Source organism: Leptidea sinapis, chromosome Z, assembly GCF_905404315.1.
Source record: "Leptidea sinapis chromosome Z, ilLepSina1.1, whole genome shotgun sequence".
Classification (NCBI taxonomy): domain Eukaryota; kingdom Metazoa; phylum Arthropoda; class Insecta; order Lepidoptera; family Pieridae; genus Leptidea; species Leptidea sinapis.
In genome coordinates, this window is record NC_066312.1 from 1458720 (window position 1) to 1480796 (window position 22077).

General features: G+C 34.7%; 1 protein-coding gene across 3 annotated transcripts; it reads left to right on the plus strand.

Moving 5' to 3' along the window:
- Window positions 1-82: 82 nt before the first annotated feature.
- LOC126978530 (solute carrier family 15 member 1-like) lies at window positions 83-20853 on the plus strand. 3 transcript variants are annotated; one of them, XR_007732632.1, is made up of 15 exons: window positions 83-202; window positions 1936-2077; window positions 2510-2596; window positions 3102-3186; window positions 3318-3507; window positions 6345-6427; window positions 7467-7646; window positions 9268-9504; window positions 11987-12232; window positions 13119-13222; window positions 13597-13743; window positions 15173-15375; window positions 16118-16225; window positions 17660-17809; window positions 18666-18804. XR_007732632.1 is itself a non-coding variant. In XM_050827444.1 (15 exons), exons 1-15 carry the CDS (start codon window positions 124-126, stop codon window positions 18849-18851), a joined length of 2268 nt encoding a protein of 755 aa, XP_050683401.1. In that variant the 5' UTR covers window positions 83-123; the 3' UTR covers window positions 18852-20853. The 3 variants fall into 3 exon arrangements, 2 of the variants coding, with proteins under 2 accessions (XP_050683401.1, XP_050683402.1); XM_050827444.1 differs by having other exon boundaries at window positions 15132-15375; window positions 18666-20853; XM_050827445.1 differs by lacking the exons at window positions 83-202; window positions 1936-2077; window positions 2510-2596; window positions 3102-3186; window positions 6345-6427 and having other exon boundaries at window positions 3397-3507; window positions 15132-15375; window positions 18666-20853.
- Window positions 20854-22077: the final 1224 nt, after the last annotated feature.

Genomic DNA, 22077 nt, shown 5'->3' on the forward strand with positions numbered 1-22077 from the left:
AAATTTAAATTCTCTTTGTTTATTTTATTCAATCTAACATAACATTACAAGCGCTATTGGATTATATTTAAAATTTTAATAGGTTAAATTAAGAAAAATAGTTTTTAAATAGATGTCACAGAAATGTACAACAACCCTACATCTATATATTGTATTATAGCGACAGAATTCTGCGAGAGATTTTCGTTTTGTGGTCTGAGAAGTAAGTTATGATTTAGCATGAATTATTAGATCAGTTGATGTTTCAAAATTAATTAGAAAGCATAAAATTACAGTTTCCGTAATAACTTGTAATTTTAATATTCCCTATGAATATTCCAGTAATTTTGTCAGATACATATGCTCTCAAAACGCTATTTAAAATTAACAAAAGAATAGTATTACAGTACCCATAATATAATGATATACTGATCAAATTTATGAAGAAAAATTTATGGCAAAAATTAATCTACGAAAATAGCAATTCATTGACAAATTTTTAGACAATCTTGACTTCACTACCATTTATTAAAGCGCACGTATTTTTATGTTTTATATTATTTTTTTCGTGGAAAAGGTGGACAAAACAGCATACGGTCAGTTAGTGTTAAGTGATCACCGCCGCCCACATCTTGCAACACCAGAGTAATAGCAGGAGCTTTGACGCCCTTTTACGAAGGTGTACATGCTATTGTTGAAGGTACCCATGTCGTATCGTCTCGGAAACACTGTGCAAGGAAGATCATTCTACAGCTTTGTTGTACGCGGAAAAAGTTCCTTGCAAACTGCGCTGTGAAGGAACGCCACACATCCAGATGGTGGTGATGATATCTTAAGTTGTGGCGTGTCGTGCAAAGGATGAATTTGGCAACAGAAATCAGGTGAAACAGTTAATCAAGACACTCTAATACTAGAATATAAGTCGTGGAAAGATGACTGCGAAATTGGCCCGAGATTTCGAGACCCAGTACGCCAATACTAGGCGAGGCTTTAAGGGTTTTCCAAGAGCGGTGATACGAAAAATGGATATTTAAAATGGTTCCGCGACCTCAAGAGAGGACTGGATAGAAGTTTCTTTCCGCACTGGTCGACGATTTCCCGAGAGAGATCTGCATTGCCCGTGTATACGGCATTACCAGTCCTGTCGTCTGCATATCATTGATATGTAGAAAAAAAGTGTAAGAGATAGCACACAACCTTAGAGCACTCCAGCGTTCACAGGTTTCGGGTTCCCGCAATAACCGTCGCGAACGACCTGTATGCTGCGCCTAGTGAGGAAGCTGGAGGTCCATTTGCTAATGCAAATGGACCTCCAGAGTTAATAACTCTCGAGAAGGCAAAATGATCGAAGTTTTTAGAGAAGCGGTTTGTGCCATACACGATTAAGGACTTCGCTATGTCCAGGCTAACTGCCAGACCTTCTTCCTTGCTTTCGATAGCCGCCACCTATCTATGTGTTAGGTCTACCAGAAGATTGCCTGCCAACCGACCATGCCGACAGACGTTCCGTCGGTCGTTGATCAACTGGTGACCCTCTAGTTAAGAGCTGTCGTTTAATTATGCTCTCCATGATTTTGGAGAGCAAGGAGATAATAGCTATAGGCCTATCATTTGCCGGATCCGAACTGTCTCCTTTTATTGGATCGCATGGACAAGAGCTGATTTTCAAGAGTCAAGGAATACGCCTTTTGACTATGAGTGCCGGAATATACACGTTAGCACCAGCTGCAGCGTCAACTCAGTGTTACAAGTTCTAAGCACGATCCTTATAACTGACAATCACGTCAGCAAGAATCACGTAGGGGTCACTAATTTGCCTATCAGCCTTTATATATAGGTACATACATTGTTATTACTGCGACGACAATACAGTGCTAAGAAAGGAAGACAACTAGCAGCAGAATATTTTATGTTTGATTACTAATTAAGATTATAGTAGTACTGACAATATTTCAGCGATCCTATCACTCTATTTGCGTAATGTTCTCTGTCTACATGAAAACGCTGCAACAGTTGTATACCACATCTTTATTATGATGTGCTATACGATGCCTCTGATGGGTGCTTTGTTGGCTGATAACTTTATTGGTAGATACAAGTAAGTGCATAATATAATAGCTCGGTAAAAATCTTTTCGCCTATAGTATGTTTAATTTTGTGATGAATTCTCTTTTGCTGTATACTATTTGCATCTGGCTGGCTTTGATGAAAGTAAAAAGGTTACATTAAAAAAAAGGAAATAAAATAACCCTTCGCATATCTGGTGGGTCTGATGGTGGATTACTGCATCGATTTTTTTAGTTTTTCCCTGTATAGACTAGAATTGTCATTGAACCACCCCTCCCCCGCGTGCATGCAGACGCTTTTTCATTCATCGGGTTAATGGAAAATAGTACCACCTATTAGGTGTACGTAAATTTTCATCAGTAAACTGTACCGTGTCGTAAGTCTAAAAACTGACAACCCCAGACTATTTTATGTAGTTGTAGCGTAGTAATTCAAAACTATAATATAATTACATTAATTTCAGAGTGATTCTGTACTTTTCAATAATATACCTAGTGGGCACGATATTGACTTGTTGTTCAGCCATACCGGTTCTAATGTTGCCACCTACGTAAGTATTATCACAATGGTTTCATAAAAACTTCTTCTTAATTACTTATTCTTAAAAAAATATATAGGAACCATTTGTAGCTAGCAGTACTATGATAGTAAGATAAACATTACGTTTTTCCTAATCCGCTTAAAGGTTGTACGATTCAAACTTAAAAATTACTATAAATGTAAAAAGCATGCTGACCAATTTTTGTATAGACCTTTTTTTATGAAAGAGGAGGAAAATCAGAGTACAAATAGAGTAAATAGAGCGGAGGTTTTTTTAAATTTTGTGCGCGTTTTTTGTGACAGTACCCATATAGTATCGTCTGTGATGGAAATGATGGCAGGTATCAGGTCAAACAGCTCCTCGGAGCACTGCCCATACATGCATTAGAAGACACACAATGGAGCGACGCCGTTCACAGAGTATTGTATCGCGACAATTGGAACAGCTTTTGTTTCTGTCCACAACAGAAGGAGCCAGTTTTTGGTAAATTCTTTAAGTATGTTCAATATTGCAGGATCACTTCAATGATTGGTCTGGCTTTGATCGCAACTGGAACGGGCGGGATCAAGCCCTGCGTAGCCGCCTTCGGTGGGGACCAGGTGTGAACGTGATATTCAATTGAGTTTCATTTGCAAAAAGACGTAGTTAGTTAGTTAAAACATAAATATAAATAATAGATTTTTTAATTATTATCAGATCTAAATCAATTCTTAATTTGATTGTTTTCTAGTTTCGCCTGCCGCAAGAAACTCGGCGGTTGCAGAAGTTCTTTTCGACGTTCTACTGCATCGTGAACCTGGGTGGTTTCATGGGCACAATCGTGACACCAACTCTCAGGCGCAGTTTCATGTGCTTTGGAGATGACACATGTTATGCACTCGGCTTCGGATTCCCATCGCTTCTAGTTCTTATATCAATTGGTTAGCTTTAAATATTGCTGAGTACTATTAAATATCAAAATCCGTCTTCTTCTTTCTATACTAGTAAAAAGTACCAGTGGGAGGCTTTTTTGCATAACTGAACTTATTGAAATTACTGGGCTAATGAGACTTTATATCTCATGTCTCAGAGTAACGAGTTCTTCTCAGGTCTGAGGCCAAATTTATCCGAATGGGTAGTTTTTGACGTTCAGTGATTTTTAATCCTATTTTATCAGTCATTCGTTGAGTAATATTTTTGAGGTGGAGGTATACAACTCATCTAGATATTTTGAATGCATCACAGGGGAGCTAGTCGTAAATTATGGTTATAAATTAGGAATATGTGCGGCATAGACGGCCGGATTATAGCAAAGATTTATTAATTCAAATTCAAATATGTATTTTTATTCAAAATAGGATGTGACATCACTTATTGAAAGTCTAAAACTACAACCCATTCCAAAAAAAATACCTCAAACTTGAGAAGAATGGGCGCAAAAAACTCAGCGGGTATTTTTTTCATCAAAAAATATGTTTACAAAGTAATATTGTACAATTAAACTTACTATTTAATAGCCTGAATCTCAACCTGTGGAATTATTAAGAAGGTCATTTATATTATAAACTTTACCACATAAATGTTTTTTAACAATTCTTTTGTATATCGTAGGTACTTTTGAACACTCTAACTCGACTTAGCCGAGTAGTAGGCATAACAAGTTTATGTTTGTTCCTCGTGTTGACATTATCATTGTAACAGTTTCTAGCAAATTCCTCAATGTGCTTATAAACATATAAAATATTATCAAAAATATATTGAGAAGCAACAGTCAAAATGTTTATTTCTTTAAATTTTTCTCTTTCCTTTCATCCCTTAAAATACAACCCAAAAATGACTGTGTAATCATTGGTGATATAAACTTAGGCATTAAAAAATACAGTCCTATTATATCATTTGAATACTCTATCAGAATTAGGATTTTATTCAGGCATAAATCAATTTACACGAATTGAAAAACGCCTTGATATACTTTTATCATATTTTTATTAGAAACATGAACCATCGGTACCAGCGCTAGTTAAAATCATTCTAGACGATACTGCTTAACTTGTTGTGCATTCCTCAACGTATGGTGCAGGGGCGATGAGTCAATCTCGCCAGCTGGTTACAAGAATAGATAACAACAAGTTGGAAAACAGGTTGTGCAGTATTGACTGGAACAAACCTCCCCGTTTTAATGATCCAAGCGACAATGAAAATAATTCGGAACAGAGATTGATATATAATTTATAAAGAAACAAAGCCGGTTTGTCGAATCGAAATCGAAAATAGACAGATGAAATCCGACATACTTATGTAAAAACTAACGAGCAAATTTGGAAAATAGTTAATAAACTCACAGGAAAAATTGTTAAATCTATTGATGATATAAATATTAAGCATTTTAAGCCATCTCCACTTAGTTTATCATATAATTTTGCCAAGGAATTTGACAAAAAAGTATTATCAATCGCTGTGACTTGCAAATGTTGAACTGGTTTTTATGAAAATACACCAATAACTTCTAACTAAATTAGATTAGAACAGGCACGTGAAAAAGATGTTCAACGTATAATTATGCATATAAATGATAGAAAAAGTTCTGGTTACGACAGAATTACACCTAATGATATAAAATATATGTCTTCACATCTAATGCCTGTCATAACACACCTTCTAAATCAGTGCTTGACTACATCAGTCTATGTCTTGGCGTAATTCGGCCTATTTACAAGAAGGGTGAGCGGCATGATTTAAAAATGACCAGCCGTTGGCTTTCTTATATGTTCTTCTCACGAGCTCAACTTATACGAAGATATTGTAAATTCAGTAATTTAAAAGAAATATTTGTAGTGACGCTAAAGCGCTTAGTTTAAGCCTAATTGAATAAAATTTATTTGACTTTCGACTTTGATATGGTTATCATAATAATCGAGAGAACTGTATACCAATTTGTACCAGATGACACTTGCTTACTAGTAACTCAAAAAACCGATAAGCAAGCCCAGTACATCTTGCAATATAATTTTAATCAACTCTGTAAATGGGCACACGAAGAAGGTTTGACATTAAACAATCGAAAAACCTGTTCGTTTAAAAAAAATAACAAGTGCAAACTTAAGTGTACATACTAATCGATGACAGATTTAACTGGGGCCCACATATAACGAATGTTTGCTCATCCTGAAAATCAAACTTGAAAGATATTTATAACCTGCAGTTAAGATTACTATTGAAGAATATAAGACTACAATTGTACCAAAACATGTACTAAATAAAAATAAGGAAAATTATGATCAGCTCTTTGGACATTATGTTACGAATGTGATGATGATAGTGAAAAAGCTTTTAAAATTTTCTATTTTAACCGAAATTAATAATCCCAACCTGTTAATTGATAAAATAGACTTTTGGCCTTACGACAACTTGATATTTAAAATCACAAATATTACTTAGTTATTAAAAATTAAAAATATGGGAAGAGAACTGTCAATTACCTAATACCAGATTACATTAACGAACTGCCTCAAGAGCTGTAAGAAATGTACATATATACCTACCACAAAAAATTTAACATTGAAAATGAAATCAATGGCTCTCTGTACCCATATGAACCCGTGATGTTTTCGTGGTACTTACTTGAAGAATAGTTAGTTAGTTAGTTAATATTTTAGAATATATTTTTGACGAATAATAGCGCCACGCTGTATATATTGACTGGTATCTTAATGATGGAATGGCTCTTTGTTATTCGTGTACTTTATTGGAGGTGTTTAACACACTTTAAATATTTCAGTAATATTTGTTGCTGGAAAGCCATGGTACAGAATAAAACAGCCTCGCGATACCGTCACATTAAAGTTTATGTCTTGTGCGTGGGTGAGTGATACACAGCTTAATATATAGCATATTAACTTAAAGGGAGACTATTTAATTATTGACCTTAATTTTTTTAACTCTATTTGTATATCATAAAAGATTTTTTCCATAGACTTTAGTTCGGATCATCTTATTACATAATATACGATATACTGGTGGGAAATGGGAATTATTTATTCTTATATAACACAATATGATCACATATATACACGTCACTTTTGTCTAGTTATTTTAAATTTTATAGTATATGCCCAATAACATAAAATTTCATAGATAGTATATGGATGAATTAATATTCATCCAATATAAAAAAGTATAATAGAACTTTCATGTTGCAACCTATTATATTTTTTTATTCTAATATGCCATTTTTTGATGGATTCCACGCTGTATTTCTTCCACGCGAACACTTCGCAAGTAATTTCATTAAAATAATAAATTATCGAGATGATGAAGATGGGATTTAAAATGATAGAGTAACTGTGATGTTTTGATGAATTCAGTGGCTCTTCGGAACATTCAACGTGAAACATGATGTAGATGTAAACTTCACTGAGAAGATACTTAAGTAAATCTAAAGACGTAACGGGTTCGAAAAGCCTGCGAAATTAGATTAAAATCCTCGCATTTCGTTTATGAGTCATCTTAGAGCTTGAAATTACTGTCATATTGGGCAAATGCTATTAATTGCCATTACCACGAATAAATACCCTGGGGCTTGTCGGTCGGTGGCTATCGATAAGAACACTAAATATCAAGTAAGTATATATAAAAAAACTTTGCAGACTGTGTGAAACAAGCATGTCTAAATATTACTAGGATCTTGCCAAAATACATCAGTGAATACCGCATTCAAATCGTATTAGATCACCGCGCGTAATATATTTCAGAGAAACAATGAATCCAAAATTCCAAAAACTAATTATTTCAGCCTCAATAACATAAGTAAAACTAACGCCAATTGTTCCTTCTGAAATATATTTAATATTAAGATAGTTTGAAGCTTCAAATTAGGATGATCACTATTTTTTAATTACAGTTTGCATTGAGGAAGCGAATGCAACATGACAATAGTTCCGATGGCGCTCCACGCGAGCATTGGCTCGACTACGCCATCGAGAAGTATGGTGAAAAGCTGGTAGCAGACATGAAAGTTGTCTGTTCGATCCTTTACTTGTATCTGCCGGTACCGATATTTTGGTCACTCTTCGATCAGCAGGTTTGGACTACCATTAAACAAAGTAAAGTATACTTTATAATTAATAAACAATAAGGTCCAGTTTCATTTGCGTGGACGTCTAATTTCACAGTAGGTAATTAAAGTTAAACTATGTGTTAATGTTAGTTAAATAATTGTGATTCATATTTGAGCTATTCAAATTTAAATATTTTTATTCAAAATAGTATTTGATAGATACCACTTCTTCAAAGTCAAAAACTACCACCCTTTCCAAAAAGTATTCCTCAGAGTTGAGAAGAATGTGCGCAAGAACAGCGGGCGCCTTTTTTTTCATATAAAATATGGTTACAACGTAATATCGTACAATTAAACTTATTATTTAATAACCTGAGGGCGATCGCTCCATTCCCAGTCAGTAGTATTATTAAGAAACTCATTTACGTTATAGTAAACATAACCACACAAACATTTTTAACAATTCTTTTTTATTTCGAAATACATTTGTTTTGAAAACATTCTGGGATCTTGTTGTAAAAGCTATATGCTTCATGCATCACCCCGCAAAAGACTTACTAATTCGACTTAGCCGAGTAGCAGGCATTATAAGTTTATGACTGTTCCTGGTGTTAATATTATGCTTATAGGTTATAAATAGACCGCGTATACTGCAGAACTAAGTTTGTTCACCAATCCTTGAATACGAGGGCCCTATTGTAATTTGGAATCCAGAGTAATGCCAAGAAATATAGCATATTTCACCGGTTTCATCACCTCGACAATTAACAAAACACTTGCATCTACTTTTACTGACATTTGGTACGGTAAATTTTGTATATAATTTATTTACCAATAGGTAATTAGCGCTGAACCAGTACACGATGTCAGGTAGAATATCGTTTACTTCATCATACATAAATTGGTTTCTTTTCACTTTGAATATTAGTGAAGTGTCATCTGCATTCGCAAACAATACTATTTTATGTTTTTTTCTTTATGATTACGAAGAACATTTATATAGATAAGGAAGACGAACTGCCCAGGATTAGACCCTTGTGTGACCCCCATATTGAGGGAGTCCCAGGAGATATCCTGCCATGCACCTCGTCGACCTTCAAAATTCTATTGTTTAGATATGTAATCAATATCTTATTCTTCAGATATTAACAAGGTACACTCTATGTAACCAAAAAAAATGCAGTTTTTTAAAGGCCGCACCTGATCTACGTCAGTGATTTCGATTCAGACACCATAATATATTGATAATATCATAGGTAGAACATGTTGTATATTTAACATGAAATTTGACCAATACATTAAACCTTCTTACATATTCTTATAGTTGTAAATACATTAAACTATACATTTTGAAGGAATAAAGTAAAACATAAATAATTTATATGTTTTATATGTATAAATATATTGTATATTTTATATGTTGGGCGTTTACATTAAAGAGGTTAACCTGTTATTCATTATTAATAATGGATTAATTTTTCTTCGCAATTGTACACGCGCGTACGGGTACGACCGACGCCTGCACTGACCGTCCGCCCAACAATAAATGCAACCTAAGCTGTTGTGGAAGTGTCCCACAAACTATTTGTTTCAGTGACGGATTACGTCACTCAGGTACAGATAAAAAGTTAAAATTTATGTATAGGGATCGCGATGGACCTTTCAAGCTTCGAGACTTCGAAGTGAATTGTTCGGTGTAACGTTGATGCCGGATCAGCTGCAAGTGATGAACCCCGCCATGGTGCTGCTTATGATTCCGATATGTCCTGGAGGTGCGTGGCCTCTTCTGCCCGAGCTGCCACCGCTGCAGAAAATGTTTTCTGGTGGAATCTTAGCAGCATTGGCATTCTTCTCTGCCGGGATCTTACAAATTGGAATTGAGGTGTGTGTTACCCGAACTTTATGTTAAATAAATTCAAAATTAAAATATTTCTATACAGGATTTTAGTCAGCTTCTACAACACGTTCGAAAGATATATATCCCAGAAATGAGAAACACTTTTTAACTGGTTTTATATTATATGATATTTAATAACTGCGACGTACAGACAAATAATGGCTAATATGGCTTCGCCTAGTAATTCTATACTATAGGAATGTTTTACGAGTACAGACAATCATTGTAAATCATAAGAAGAGATTCGTGATAAGAATGACTTATCTTAATAAAAAAGGAAATACTTTCTATTGTTTAAAATAATTATCAAATTTTCTAGAGGGTTTTTTTATGGAAAAGGAGGACTAAAGAGCGTATGGGTCACCTGGTGTTAAGTGATCACCGCCGCCCACATTCATTTGCAACACCTGAGAAATCACAAGAGCATTGCCGGCCTTTATCACTGGATCTACTAAACCGATTTTAAAAATTCTATTACTAATAGAAATTCAAATTTTTGTGAGTGTCAAATATATGATATACAGGGTATCCCAGAGTTATTGGACATGAAGGGAAAGTACCTTAAATATCGTAGGTATTTTACTGAAAGAAGACTTTATGTTATTTTTAAAAGTTAGTAATTCTGCATTTCCAAAATTTTCTGAAAATTACTTGCCCTGTCTGTGCCTCGAACCGACTTAATTGTAAAAAAAAACACCCCTACTTTTATGATGCCAATCAAAAGAATGGCCAAAAACCAATAACTATTCTTAAGTAACATAGTATTTTAAAAGAAAGGAGCAACGTAAAATGTTTGAGTTAAAATTTCAAGAAAGTTATTTACTGCCGACGACGACGTTTGAAAATTATCATACTATAGATAGCATTGATTATTCCTAAATAAGTACTCACTTCATAATTAAAATACTTTATAGCATAGTTTTTTTTAGTTTAAAAGCGATACGAGAACGTGGGCAAGTTACAAACAGAATTGTGCCATATCATATCGAGTATTCACCATAAAATGATAAGAAAATCAAAAGGCAGCGGACTCATTAAAAGATTGGCGATTTCCGTAAGACAGGAGGGATCACATTTTGAGCATTAAATTAATTAATTTACAAAAAAATACCCACTTAATTGACTACTTTCTCATATCTAATTAGGAGTGTATTTTTATATTAAATTAGGAGTGTTTTTTTACATTTAAGTCGGTTCGATTCCCAGACGAGGCAAGTAATTTTTAGAAGATCTTTGAATGCAGAATTATTAACTTTTAAAAATAACATAAAGTCTTCTTTCAGTAAAATACCATATCTACTATATTTAAGGTACTTTCCCTTCATGTCCCATAACTTTGGGACACCCTGTATATTAACCCAGAAAATGAAAATACTTTTTCATAGTAATTGTATTCAGGGGCGTGCATTGGTTTTCTAGCATGCTAGGCACTGTAGATCTAACTAGTTGTAGTTGCGTATTAGTCCGACAGCACGACATAAGTTGTATGAAACGCTGCTTGCTTCGTACATGCAGTCTGTATACTGCCTACCATAGGTAGTAAATTAACTGTAACATTAGTGCTCTATTTACTTACCTTCATAACAAGGTAGGCACTGCCTGATTGCCTTTATGATATGCACGTCCCTGGTTGTATTTGTAAAATACGTTGGAAAAAAAACCGTCGAACACTAAAAATAAATTATATGGCAAAACAACGTTTGCCGGGTCAACTAGTAATATCTAAATGTTTGATATGTAGAAATAATATTTGATAGTTACTAGATGTGGCACAGTATAAGATAAATTATAAATTAATAAAAGCATTAGGTAGTTGGACACATTCTTAATTTATAACAAATAGAATAGATAGAATACAATCTGCTGAGATCTTGTGTTGTTATAAAAATATTCAATATTCTAAAGAGGACTATGAATGACACCATCATTCATAATAATTTTATTTTTTTATTTATTTCTTTCATAAAATCTACAGCACATTACATCTCTTATTAGCTAGGTAATAAAGTACAGATCATTGACCAACAGTGATTTTATAATATTACATAGGCAAATACAAAAATATAATCATGAATTCATAAATAATCTACTCGAGATAAAACAAATATAGCAAAGCGAGCAAGGAAGAAAAAATAAATGTACGCATAATATCGTGTTTTCTGTGTGTGTGTGTGTTTGGGTGTGTAGTGTGTTGTTATTATGGGTGTTTTTTTAATAAATTAGGTGGTTTGACTGATGTCATCTTTGTTTAACAATATATTTTTAACATTCAAAATAAATTTATTTTTGGTAAGGTGGAAAATATCTAAGCCTGTGTGTGCCTGTGTAAATTATCGTTTTACTTTGATTATATTTTAAAATCTTTTGAATGTGAAGTTAAAAGACATCAAGAGAACTTGTTGAGGCAACATTACTATTCTGTCGTTCTTTCTATCTTCTTTTGTATTTTATATTCTCTTTCTATTAGCGTTCGACTCTCCAAGTGCCCGGACATCACCAAACTGGACTGGTCCTGTTGAACTCCTTGGCCTGTCCTATCGAAGTTGGAGTCCGCGGTGAGGGTGTTGCACCAGTAGAGGAATTGGGAACTGCCCTGATGTCACCACTCGAGCATGGCCTCTATACGATTACTGTTAAATGTCCGACAGCCTGCGCGGGCCGTGTAATGAAGAGGCATATAGTAACTTCGCAATTGAGGACGGTCGCAGGAATGGTTACTATTTATTACTAATTTTGGGTTAATTTACAAAAACATCCAATATACGTAGATATAAAAAAGGAAAACTATATTTTTAAACACATTAAAGCTTTAAAGAGCTAGTTGATTTAAAAAGTATGCACACACAGTTCCAAAGTTGTAACATTTGCCTACGGGTCACACTTACAATCTCATGGTAAGTGATCCCCACTCACCACCATCCATACTGTAATTTTCTTCTTTAATAGTCTCAAAACAGCATTAAAATTACTTATAAATTTACTTTTTTATTAATATGTATGTGTCTTAATTTTATATTATCTTTTGGATTCTGTTAATTATGTAAAACTTAATTGGAAAAAATACTGTATTGTTATCGGTCCTTGAAACTTTTTAAAAATTTCTAAGTATTTTGCACGGCTAACCCTCGAAGAATAGTTAAAAATGCGTTTTTTTTCTCCGAAGTGATAATATTGCATATGATAGAAGGATATTTGGTCATGAAATAAATTAAATAAAACCAAATAGAAGCATATAAGTAATCGGAGGTATAAGAAATTATTAAGAATAAAGATTCTTAAGAAAATTTATTGAAATCTTCGTAATTTTGCGGAAATCCATAATTATTCAAATATTTTAAAGATTTATTGCGTGTTATTTCCGCTAAGATTTATCTTAAAACAATTCGACACGTGTATCATGTATATAAGACTCGTGTAGGCTAATAAGAAAACTTACAACATTTGGATAATGAATTTTATCGAACGTTCAACAGACCTCAAACACGTATTATCTAATATAGGCTAATAACTGAGATAAGTGATTTTATTATGAACAAGGTAGTTGTCTTTACAATAGTAACAAGAAAAGAAAACAACAACCTGTGATTATTATTTTACAGTTCATGCCTGTAGTGATCGGACAGAATTCAGAAGACAAATTATCTTTATATTATATGGATCCGAATCCGTTTATGAAATCGCTGACTGGGAAACCTAAATTGAAGTGAGTATTTTACATTAAAGGGATGAGCCTTCCAATTCGTGTTTTATTATGTTTTTTACCGAAGATATAAGATTTTTCTGTACTTGATCGGATTACTCATTAGCATGTATAAATAAGAGACTCGATTTTATTAAATCACTTCTAAGACCATCAAATTAATGTCTTATAGGGAGGTAAGACTAGAAAGAGATAAAAATTGCGCAGATTATAGATAAGCATGGTGGCTGAGTTATGTTACATCTTAAAGGTTTATACAAAATATGAAATGAAAACTTCTCAATGTATTCCAGGATCTTTCCAACTCCTTTCAAATCTTAATTAGCCACAGAAAGGCATAGGTAAAGATAGTAAAGGTAATATTTTTCACGTTTCAGGGTTGTATATATAGGTGATACTGGACCAAACAAAAACGTGACTATAACAGTGGAGACGGATAGGAGGCTGAGTGACATTTACTATGTGTCTAATGAACCTATAAATCACATTGGCGAGTCGGCATATATGTGCTTACAACCGGGAAAGTCTGTATCATTCAATTTTATAATAGAAATTTTTTAAACATTACCATTATTTCCTCAATTGTCTATTATTTTACAACATACGTAACACATTGCTGTGATAAAAATTATATAATTTGACACCTTAATTTATTTGGAATCTTCCATTTTGTGATTTATTATTAGTTGCTATAGCAACAAAACTAAAGTTTAACTATTGCACTTTATGAGAAACAGTCCGCTGTGGTGTCTTACGGCCGTTCCCAATATTCAGTCTATCTCTGACTCAAAATAAAAATCGTAACTATCGTTGACCTTTCTGTCCCAATAAACTTATCGACGGTAACTCACCTTATCCATACACGATGTCTGTCAATGGGAAGACGTATAGTTTACCAGTGATAGAAGTTTGTATGGAAATTGCAAATCACGCGTCACAATATAAGGCGATAAGAATGACATATCAGGTATATTGGGACAGGTTCAGATTATTGACAGCTAATAATTGACAGTAGAAGGTAGTAATTTATCTCTATCTTTAGATAGTATATTGGGAACAGCCGTTAGTAATAGTGTGAAACTACCACACCAAGGGTTCTGTTAGGTTAGGTTCTCACCTAGCTTACTGCACTTACCCAATAAGTTAGTATTAAACCATTAGAATGTACATTTTCATAGATTATTGGACACTAACTTGTTATATGAAAACTGATAATTATTTTCGGAGTTATTACTCATGTCAGGTTTAGTTACAAATACAATTGTATTTTTAACATGATAATAAATTAGAAGGTTGATCTACAATTTAAAGAGGCCAACCATCGCCATTAATAGTTGAAGTCCAAGGGGAACCCTATTACCATTTGGTCACCTGTCCGTCGATTTATCTGTCAACGCACTGTATCTCATAAAAGGCAAGAGTAAGAAAGGCAGCCTTAATTTTACACAGAGTGTGTATATTACTAATGCTGCTATAACTACAAATAATAATTACAATATGGGGAAATCCACGACCTCTCTTGTTTCATTTAAAAACAAATATGGCAGAAACCATATATACAAATTTTTATAGGCCCTCTCTTATTTACTTACTTCACTTTGTAATATTTTAAATATACATATTGTTATACCGGGCCGGGCGCCGTAGCTAGTGAAATTTCTGGGCAAATAAGACTTAACATCTTACGTCTCAAGTTGATGAGAGCGATTGTAGTGCCGCTCAGAATTTTTGTGTTTTTCAAGAATCCAGAGCGGCACTGCATTGTAATGGGCATTGCGTATCAATTACCGTCAGCTTAACGTCCTGCTCGTCTCGTCCCTAATTTTCATGAAATAATATAAAAAAACCGATTCATATTCGATTAATATTAGAGATACGGAACGGTTGAACTTATTGTAAAAACTTGTGGCAGGTTCCGGTGGCACGCTAATAGTGCGAGCGGGCTGGTAGCAGGTTCGGGCGAGGGATACCTGCGGCCAGGGGGTGTGTACGTGCTATCTCTGCGGGAACGCTTAGGGCGCCTGGATGCGGCGGTGTTACACGCGCCGAACCCACCGAACGAGCTACACCTCGCCTGGATCGTCCCCCAATACCTCCTTATTTCCGTAGCCGAGATAATGTTCGCTGTCTCTGGTCTGGAGTTCTCTTTCACGCAGGTTTTAAATCACTATATTACCAACTGGCTGACCCGACAGACGTTGTCCTGTTCATAATAAAAAAAACTCTTGCGGGTGGAATTTTGTAAAATCGGTTCTTAGCTGATCTCTACTCGGCGAAAGGAATATTCCTACCAAATTTCAAGTCTCTACGCCTTATGGTTCCAGAGATATCGTGATGAGTGACTATATACGTGGAAATCTGTTATATTTATATAGATAATTCATTTTATATTTCTAACTGACTTAGATAACATACTCAACGAACTCAAGTAATACGTATTCTCATATATATTAAATCGGTCTATCTCTGGAATATTCCGTCACCTTTACCCTCATCCTTTTCCGACGAATTAGTGCAGCAACATGTGCATTAATTTATTGTAGACCATTCACTTCCAGATTCATTTCAATTTGGCTTTTGACTTACATGACACACGCCTTGCAATGTTATGGTCCTGACGTTACTAAATTTTAGTGATGGCATAAGACTATTGAATTCTACTTTCTATTCAGAGTGCTGAGTTCATTGAAATTAACTCTATTAGTATCGCTTTTTAGTTACTTGAGTAAACGTCGAGTATGTGTTAAAGTTGGTGACAAATACTCTACTTGCTTGAGTTACGCGAATATGATCACGTAAGTATCTGCATTTCGTACAAGGCTCAAGTGGCTACCGATAGGTATTATATAAATATCTGTTATTGTTTTAAAACTGTTATTCATTTAAGTATAATTTCAGGCTCCAAAAAGTATGAAGACAATTACTATAGCTGCGTGGTACGTGTCAGTTGCGGTGGGGAATCTAATAGTCATTATCATCACGCAGGCTCAAGTGTTCGAATCGAGAGTGAGCATTCTTTTTGTAAATAATGATTTTTACACATCAGTTCGTACAAAAACACCTAAATCCAATGAAAACACAAAATTTTCACTTCCAAAGCCTGTATGTATTTCAAAGAAAGTATTGCCACTCGGAACTTTTTAAAGGTAAGTATTTCGCGGCTAGTAAACGACTATAATAGATCAACGACGAGAATAGACTATAAATCGCCAAATTCAAAGGGAAAGAAAACAGTACCATCACATTGATTTAGTGATGAAGCCGTAAGGATCGGGACCAAACATTCTACCCATATTTGAGCTTATTAGAATTATCATGAGATAAACTTTTTCTGTATACAATTACCCTTTAAATTGAAATGGTATTGTATCTCGTAACATTTAGGTACTACTTTTTCGTTGCTACATACTTATAAGTATTCTTGAAGATGTGAACGTATTTATGCGTGGTCTTGATTTTCTTTAATTAATTTCCGAATCCAATAAGTTAATAGAAATTAGAAAAAAAAACAAAAGAATACCGACTTCAAACATCCATCTTTTAAGAATGTAAGTACCTAACTAAATGATAGAAAAGATTGATATTATGATTGTAGTTTTTTTTTGAAGTTAAACTTCTTTAGGCGCGTTATGATGAGATTGAAATTTTAAGATGCGCGCGCGCATCATTGTTACACAAAGGTTTGTTACAGATTGGTTAGTAAAATATGTCCTTTACACATTTCTGACAAATTACATTGACTGTTTGTTTTATTTAAATTAGAGCATTGTTCACAAGACCAAAACAAACCAAAATACATTAAAAGAATATTTAAATCATATTTAAATAGGTTTTTAACTGGAAAATTACATAAACAAAAGCAAAACATAGTAACGTTTGTACCTTTTTGAAGTTAAACTTCTCTGACTATTACGTTGCGCGCGCACAACGACAACTATAAAAAACAAAATTCAGAAATTTTCTGACGTTTGCGACATTAATTAAATTTTTTGGTTTCTTCGTCCATTATTAGGACAGGCAAAGGGTTCAAGCCAATACAGCCGTATTCGTTAATATTCAATAATTTATTTCGCGAATTTGACAATTTTGATCTTTCTATAAACGTAGAATAGCATGACGAATAAATAATTTTAGGGATTTGTTTTGTTACGCCAAAGACGATTAACTTCTTCTAAGTATACACACACTTTTTTTTATCAAAGTTCACTTCCCGGAAATAATTAAAGCACTTTATAGGCAGTTTATTTCTTAAATATAAACTTTAAAAAATATAATATAACTAGTGTATAATAATTTCACACGAGATTACAAATTCTGCATTATTAATGTTCCAAATTAAAATTTAATAAAAATGACATTAAATAATAATAAAATACATTTAAATTTTAGCGAATTTCTAATTACTCAATATTATTTACTCATACCTACTGTTTTGAACAGGCTACAGAGATTTTCGTATATGCAGCAGTGTTGGTGGTGGCTATGCTAATATTCCTCCACATGACACAAGGCTTTAGTGGCAGGACGTTAGATGGCGATGGAGATGCCTCATCTAGCGAGAGTCATCCCCTGCTCCATCATCATTCTCGGGTAACTGTAATATATTATATATTGTTGACATCCACTTAGCTCTAGAGACGTAGGTGCCGCCACTTATTTGTGCCACCATTTTTGGAACACCGCATTGGTTACGCGAGTACGTCCGAGTTTCCTATGAGGAAGATACATACGCGTTCTCTGTCTGCAATTGTTGGCAACCTCACACCCTCTATACTGCCATAGTATGTACCGGCAAACTTGTAGGAAATAACGATATATCACAGGAAGGGAAATAAATATTCGCCTCTAGTATGCTTAGTCATCTTAGTGAGGTGACACTACAGTTCACTTTAAGCCTCTGAAGCCAGGTGAAGTTCTCGGTCTTCTAGGCAAGGCTTCCCAGTAACATTTACCGGTCACTATCACAGGAAGTGTTTGAGAATTTGTTCTGGTTACTCACAGCCACCGAATTTCACTACTGGAGTTTACATTTTTACGCGAAATTTCACTCAGCAACATTCGAGGTATCTCACTTCAAAAGTTGGCAACGGACCTCTGTTATGCCAGTTGTTCATGAAGGTTTTTCACTTTCCGTTACGTGAGACACTTGTCCGTTCTAGTTGTGCTTGATCTCTTTCTTTTGTTTGCTTTGATTCTGCCCTTCTCGGTAAAGTTGAGATCTAGCTATAAAACACTGAATACATACATAGCAGGTATACTTTTTTATATTTACGAAGTTAGACTTGAGTTTGAGATAGTATTCCCTCCATTATAATAATATTTATAAATTAGAAAAAAATCAGTTTAACCAAGCTAACAATCAAATTCAATTTAGCGTTATTTCTTTCGTAGATCTTACATTTCATTATTCCGTCGGGATAAGATTTAATTTTGTGTATTCCAACAGGTTATATCAGTGCATTCGTTATCAACAAGTGGGCGAGCGTATAGTTACAGCGGGCCCGAAACCAGCGCTGCATCATGTATGGGTATAATGGAGGCGCGCGCCCAGGATTGGCCGTCACACGCATATGTCAACCTGGCCACACCAAGTACTGGTGATAATCGAGCAACTACTTTAGCTAAAAAATAGAGCACACCACTCGTTTTTATTACTATTATATTACTATTACTGAAGTCTAGTAAGATTCAACTCATTTTCCAAACAAGTTAAAGTATTTTGAAATGCCTAGTCTAGGTAAGTAGGTACCTACTTCTGTCGATCCTGAGCTATTCACTTTTGTTTATACTGCTTCATATCTGCCATACGGAATGTGTAGGTATATTATTATTATTTATGTTAAATCCTCAGTGTAGAGTGCCTAATGCACAACTCATCTTTCTTCCAAACAGTCTGAATAAACGCCTTCGAAAACTATTTAGTACCTACTGGTTGCACCCTTAAATATTTTACTTTAGTAGGAAGGTATAGTATGTATAAGTACCTAATTCCTGTGTAATATGCATAATATATTGATAAATCTTGTAATAATACCTATTATAGTATCAAAGTGGTAAATGTTTGTTGTCTTGTTTTTAAGTGAATGACTTATTGGACGCTTAAAACGTTAATTGTTTTATAACTGTATTTATAATCCCATATTAGAGCTAAAACCCTTATTACCTCTCCGATAAAGTAAATGTGATTTATAGAAGCTAGAATAATTCTATAAACCTATTTTTAGCCTTCGATAACAATAAAAGGGCGACGTCTGTCGGTCAGCTGTTTCGTATTTGACAAAGGTTTTTCTACGTCAGTCAGTGTACAGTAGTGTAGTATCAAGCCGAAGTCCAACGTTAAATTTCGATTGATAAATGAAATTCACTTAAAATTTGAACTTATCGACTTCTATTTATTTATATCCGCTGTAACTAAAATCGAATCATGTAAGCCGAAGGCATAGAACCTCATACCGAGTTAATAATATCGACGATAATATTGTCGTCCCAGCATTCAATTGAAGTTTCCTGTGTTAATTTGAAATTCTTTATTTTGTTTAATATTTTGATAACAATCTGTTTGACAGTTGTTGAACTTATTTTATTTAGAGACTTAATCAAGATGATGGTAACATTCTAACATTATGGACTTGCATCCTGTGCCAGTAAATAAATTAAGATAATATAATGTAGAGGCATATTAGCTTTCGGTGGTTTATGAAATATGGCTGTATGGGCTTTTGACCCCTTTGCCTGTCCAGATGGACGAACAAAACCAAAAAAAAAGGTTTATAAAATGGAACGTTCGATAGGATTCAAACTTCTTTCAACTAATGTAATATTATATATACCTTTTATAGGCATTTGAAGCGAAGCGTTTATACGGACGTTCAGGCAGCTCGCCCCGAGACATCTCTAACCGAGCTAAGCCTCTTTAGCGTTCAACATAACGTCACATTTAGTACCGTTACAAGATGTTCGAGAATCACCGTTTGCATATTATATATCTCTGTAAGAATGTTAAATAAATCTTGCGGTGGAAACAAAATATAATTTTCACGAGTACCAGTTTTTACTAATAATTAATTACTATCACAACTACGTGAAGAAATATGAATAACACATAACACTAGGGTATTAAATAGTTACTTATTATAATGGTCCCTAATCTGACGTTCTCGTCTAACGAAAATCAGACGCTAAGCTAGAGTAGACAGTACGCGCGGCGAGCGGCTCGAAGGTCCGTTAATAGTGAAAAAACGAGAGCTTCGGGTCGTTTCAGAAGTTATTACCTTTGTAAAAATTACCTAGTTTTGTTCCGTGCAGCCGTTGTATACCGGTTTTAATCGTATGTTCCCGCTCGCATCGTATAAAGTCGTCCTTGTTAGTAGTCAGCACTCTACAGAAGGTAAATGTTCGGGTACCTCCAGACGCGTCGCTCTCTTTAATTCGCTATGAGACACTAACACCTAATATCTAGTATGTACCCATATAAACAAATTTGGAGCACCTCCGCTTTATACTGTAAAGCTTCGCTTCTTTCAGGCGTGTCTTGACGTCGATTTTTCTATGAATAAGACGTAGATATATGAATATTTGTAAAATTAGTACATTTTTAGTAAATTATAATTTCTTACATATATTACATATTTTAAGTTTTACGAATAAATGTAATTGATAAATTACAGTATTTTTATTGCCAAACCACTTTATTTTGTGATAATAGACTAAGTATTAAATAATACTTAATTATATAGTCCATGATGTAATATTACAAAATCAGGGTTCAAAACACAAGTTTACTTATTTCCATAAATAATTTATAATACGTTCCAGCTGTCAGTTCTTACTACCTATTTAATATATTATATAACAATTAATAAGACACTCGCAGTTGTTGTCTCTTAATATATATATATATATCTTAAATATATATTCACTTTGAACGCTTAGTTACTTAATGAAAAGATATCGTCTTACCTATATTTTATACTTCTAAGGATTGTTCTCCAATGAAGCGGAATAGTAAATAATATAAAATACCTACAATAACAAGAGATGTAAACAAGTTGCTTACGAGGTCTATCTACTTCCACGTACTACAAAGCTGTGGGATGAGCATCCTTGTAACGATGGGTAGGTACCTTAAAAACAGCGCGCACTCCTTCCTTAAAGGCCGGGAACGCTCCGGTGATTCCTCTGGTGTTGCAAGAGATTGTGGGTGGCGGTGATCACTTAACACCAGGTGACCCGTACCGCCGTACGCTCGTTTGTCCTCCATTCCTTCTTCAGAACAGAAGCAATAAGTAAGTTATGCCTGCGCCGTTACAGTAGCCGATGTGATACTACAGGGCATGGATATTTTTATACCAAGCTCTGTAGTACCGATCGGTGGTAGATCAAGCCCTGGTTCGATGCGTCAGTTAAAGCTTCTTCAGCCGTTAAACTTCAATCAGCCGTCCCTGCCGCCGTTGCACATGAGGAATGACACCCCGGCCTATACGGCAAAAGAGAAAGCCGATCTCCTGTGCGCTCTTTTTGCCTCCAACTCGACTCTTGACGACAACGGAACAACACCGCCGACCATCCCGCCGTGTCAGAGCTGTATGCTTGAAGTACAGTTCAGACAGAAAACTGTTAGGCGAGCGCTGTTTTCGTTGGACGTCAGGAACTTGAGCGGGCTGGATGGCATTTCTCCAATCGTGCTTAGAACGTGTGCCCCTGAGTTGACGCCGGTACTAACGCGTTTATTCCAGCACTCATATACAAAAGGCGTAGTCCCTGACTCATGAAAGTCAGCCCTTGTCCATCCGATCCATAAAAAAAGGAGACAGTTCAGATCCGGCAAACTACAGGCCTGTGGCTATTACCTCCCTGCT

Bases quoted from the DNA above. Each gene is read 5' to 3' on its own strand.
- LOC126978530 (XM_050827444.1), top strand. From the start codon at position 124: ATGTACAACAACCCTACATCTATATATTGTATTATAGCGACAGAATTC. The intron at 7,647-9,267 runs GTTTGGACTACC...ATTTATGTATAG, and splicing joins GGTCACTCTTCGATCAGCAG to GGATCGCGATGGACCTTTCA. The intron at 16,226-17,659 runs GTGAGCATTCTT...TGTTTTGAACAG, and splicing joins CTCAAGTGTTCGAATCGAGA to GCTACAGAGATTTTCGTATA.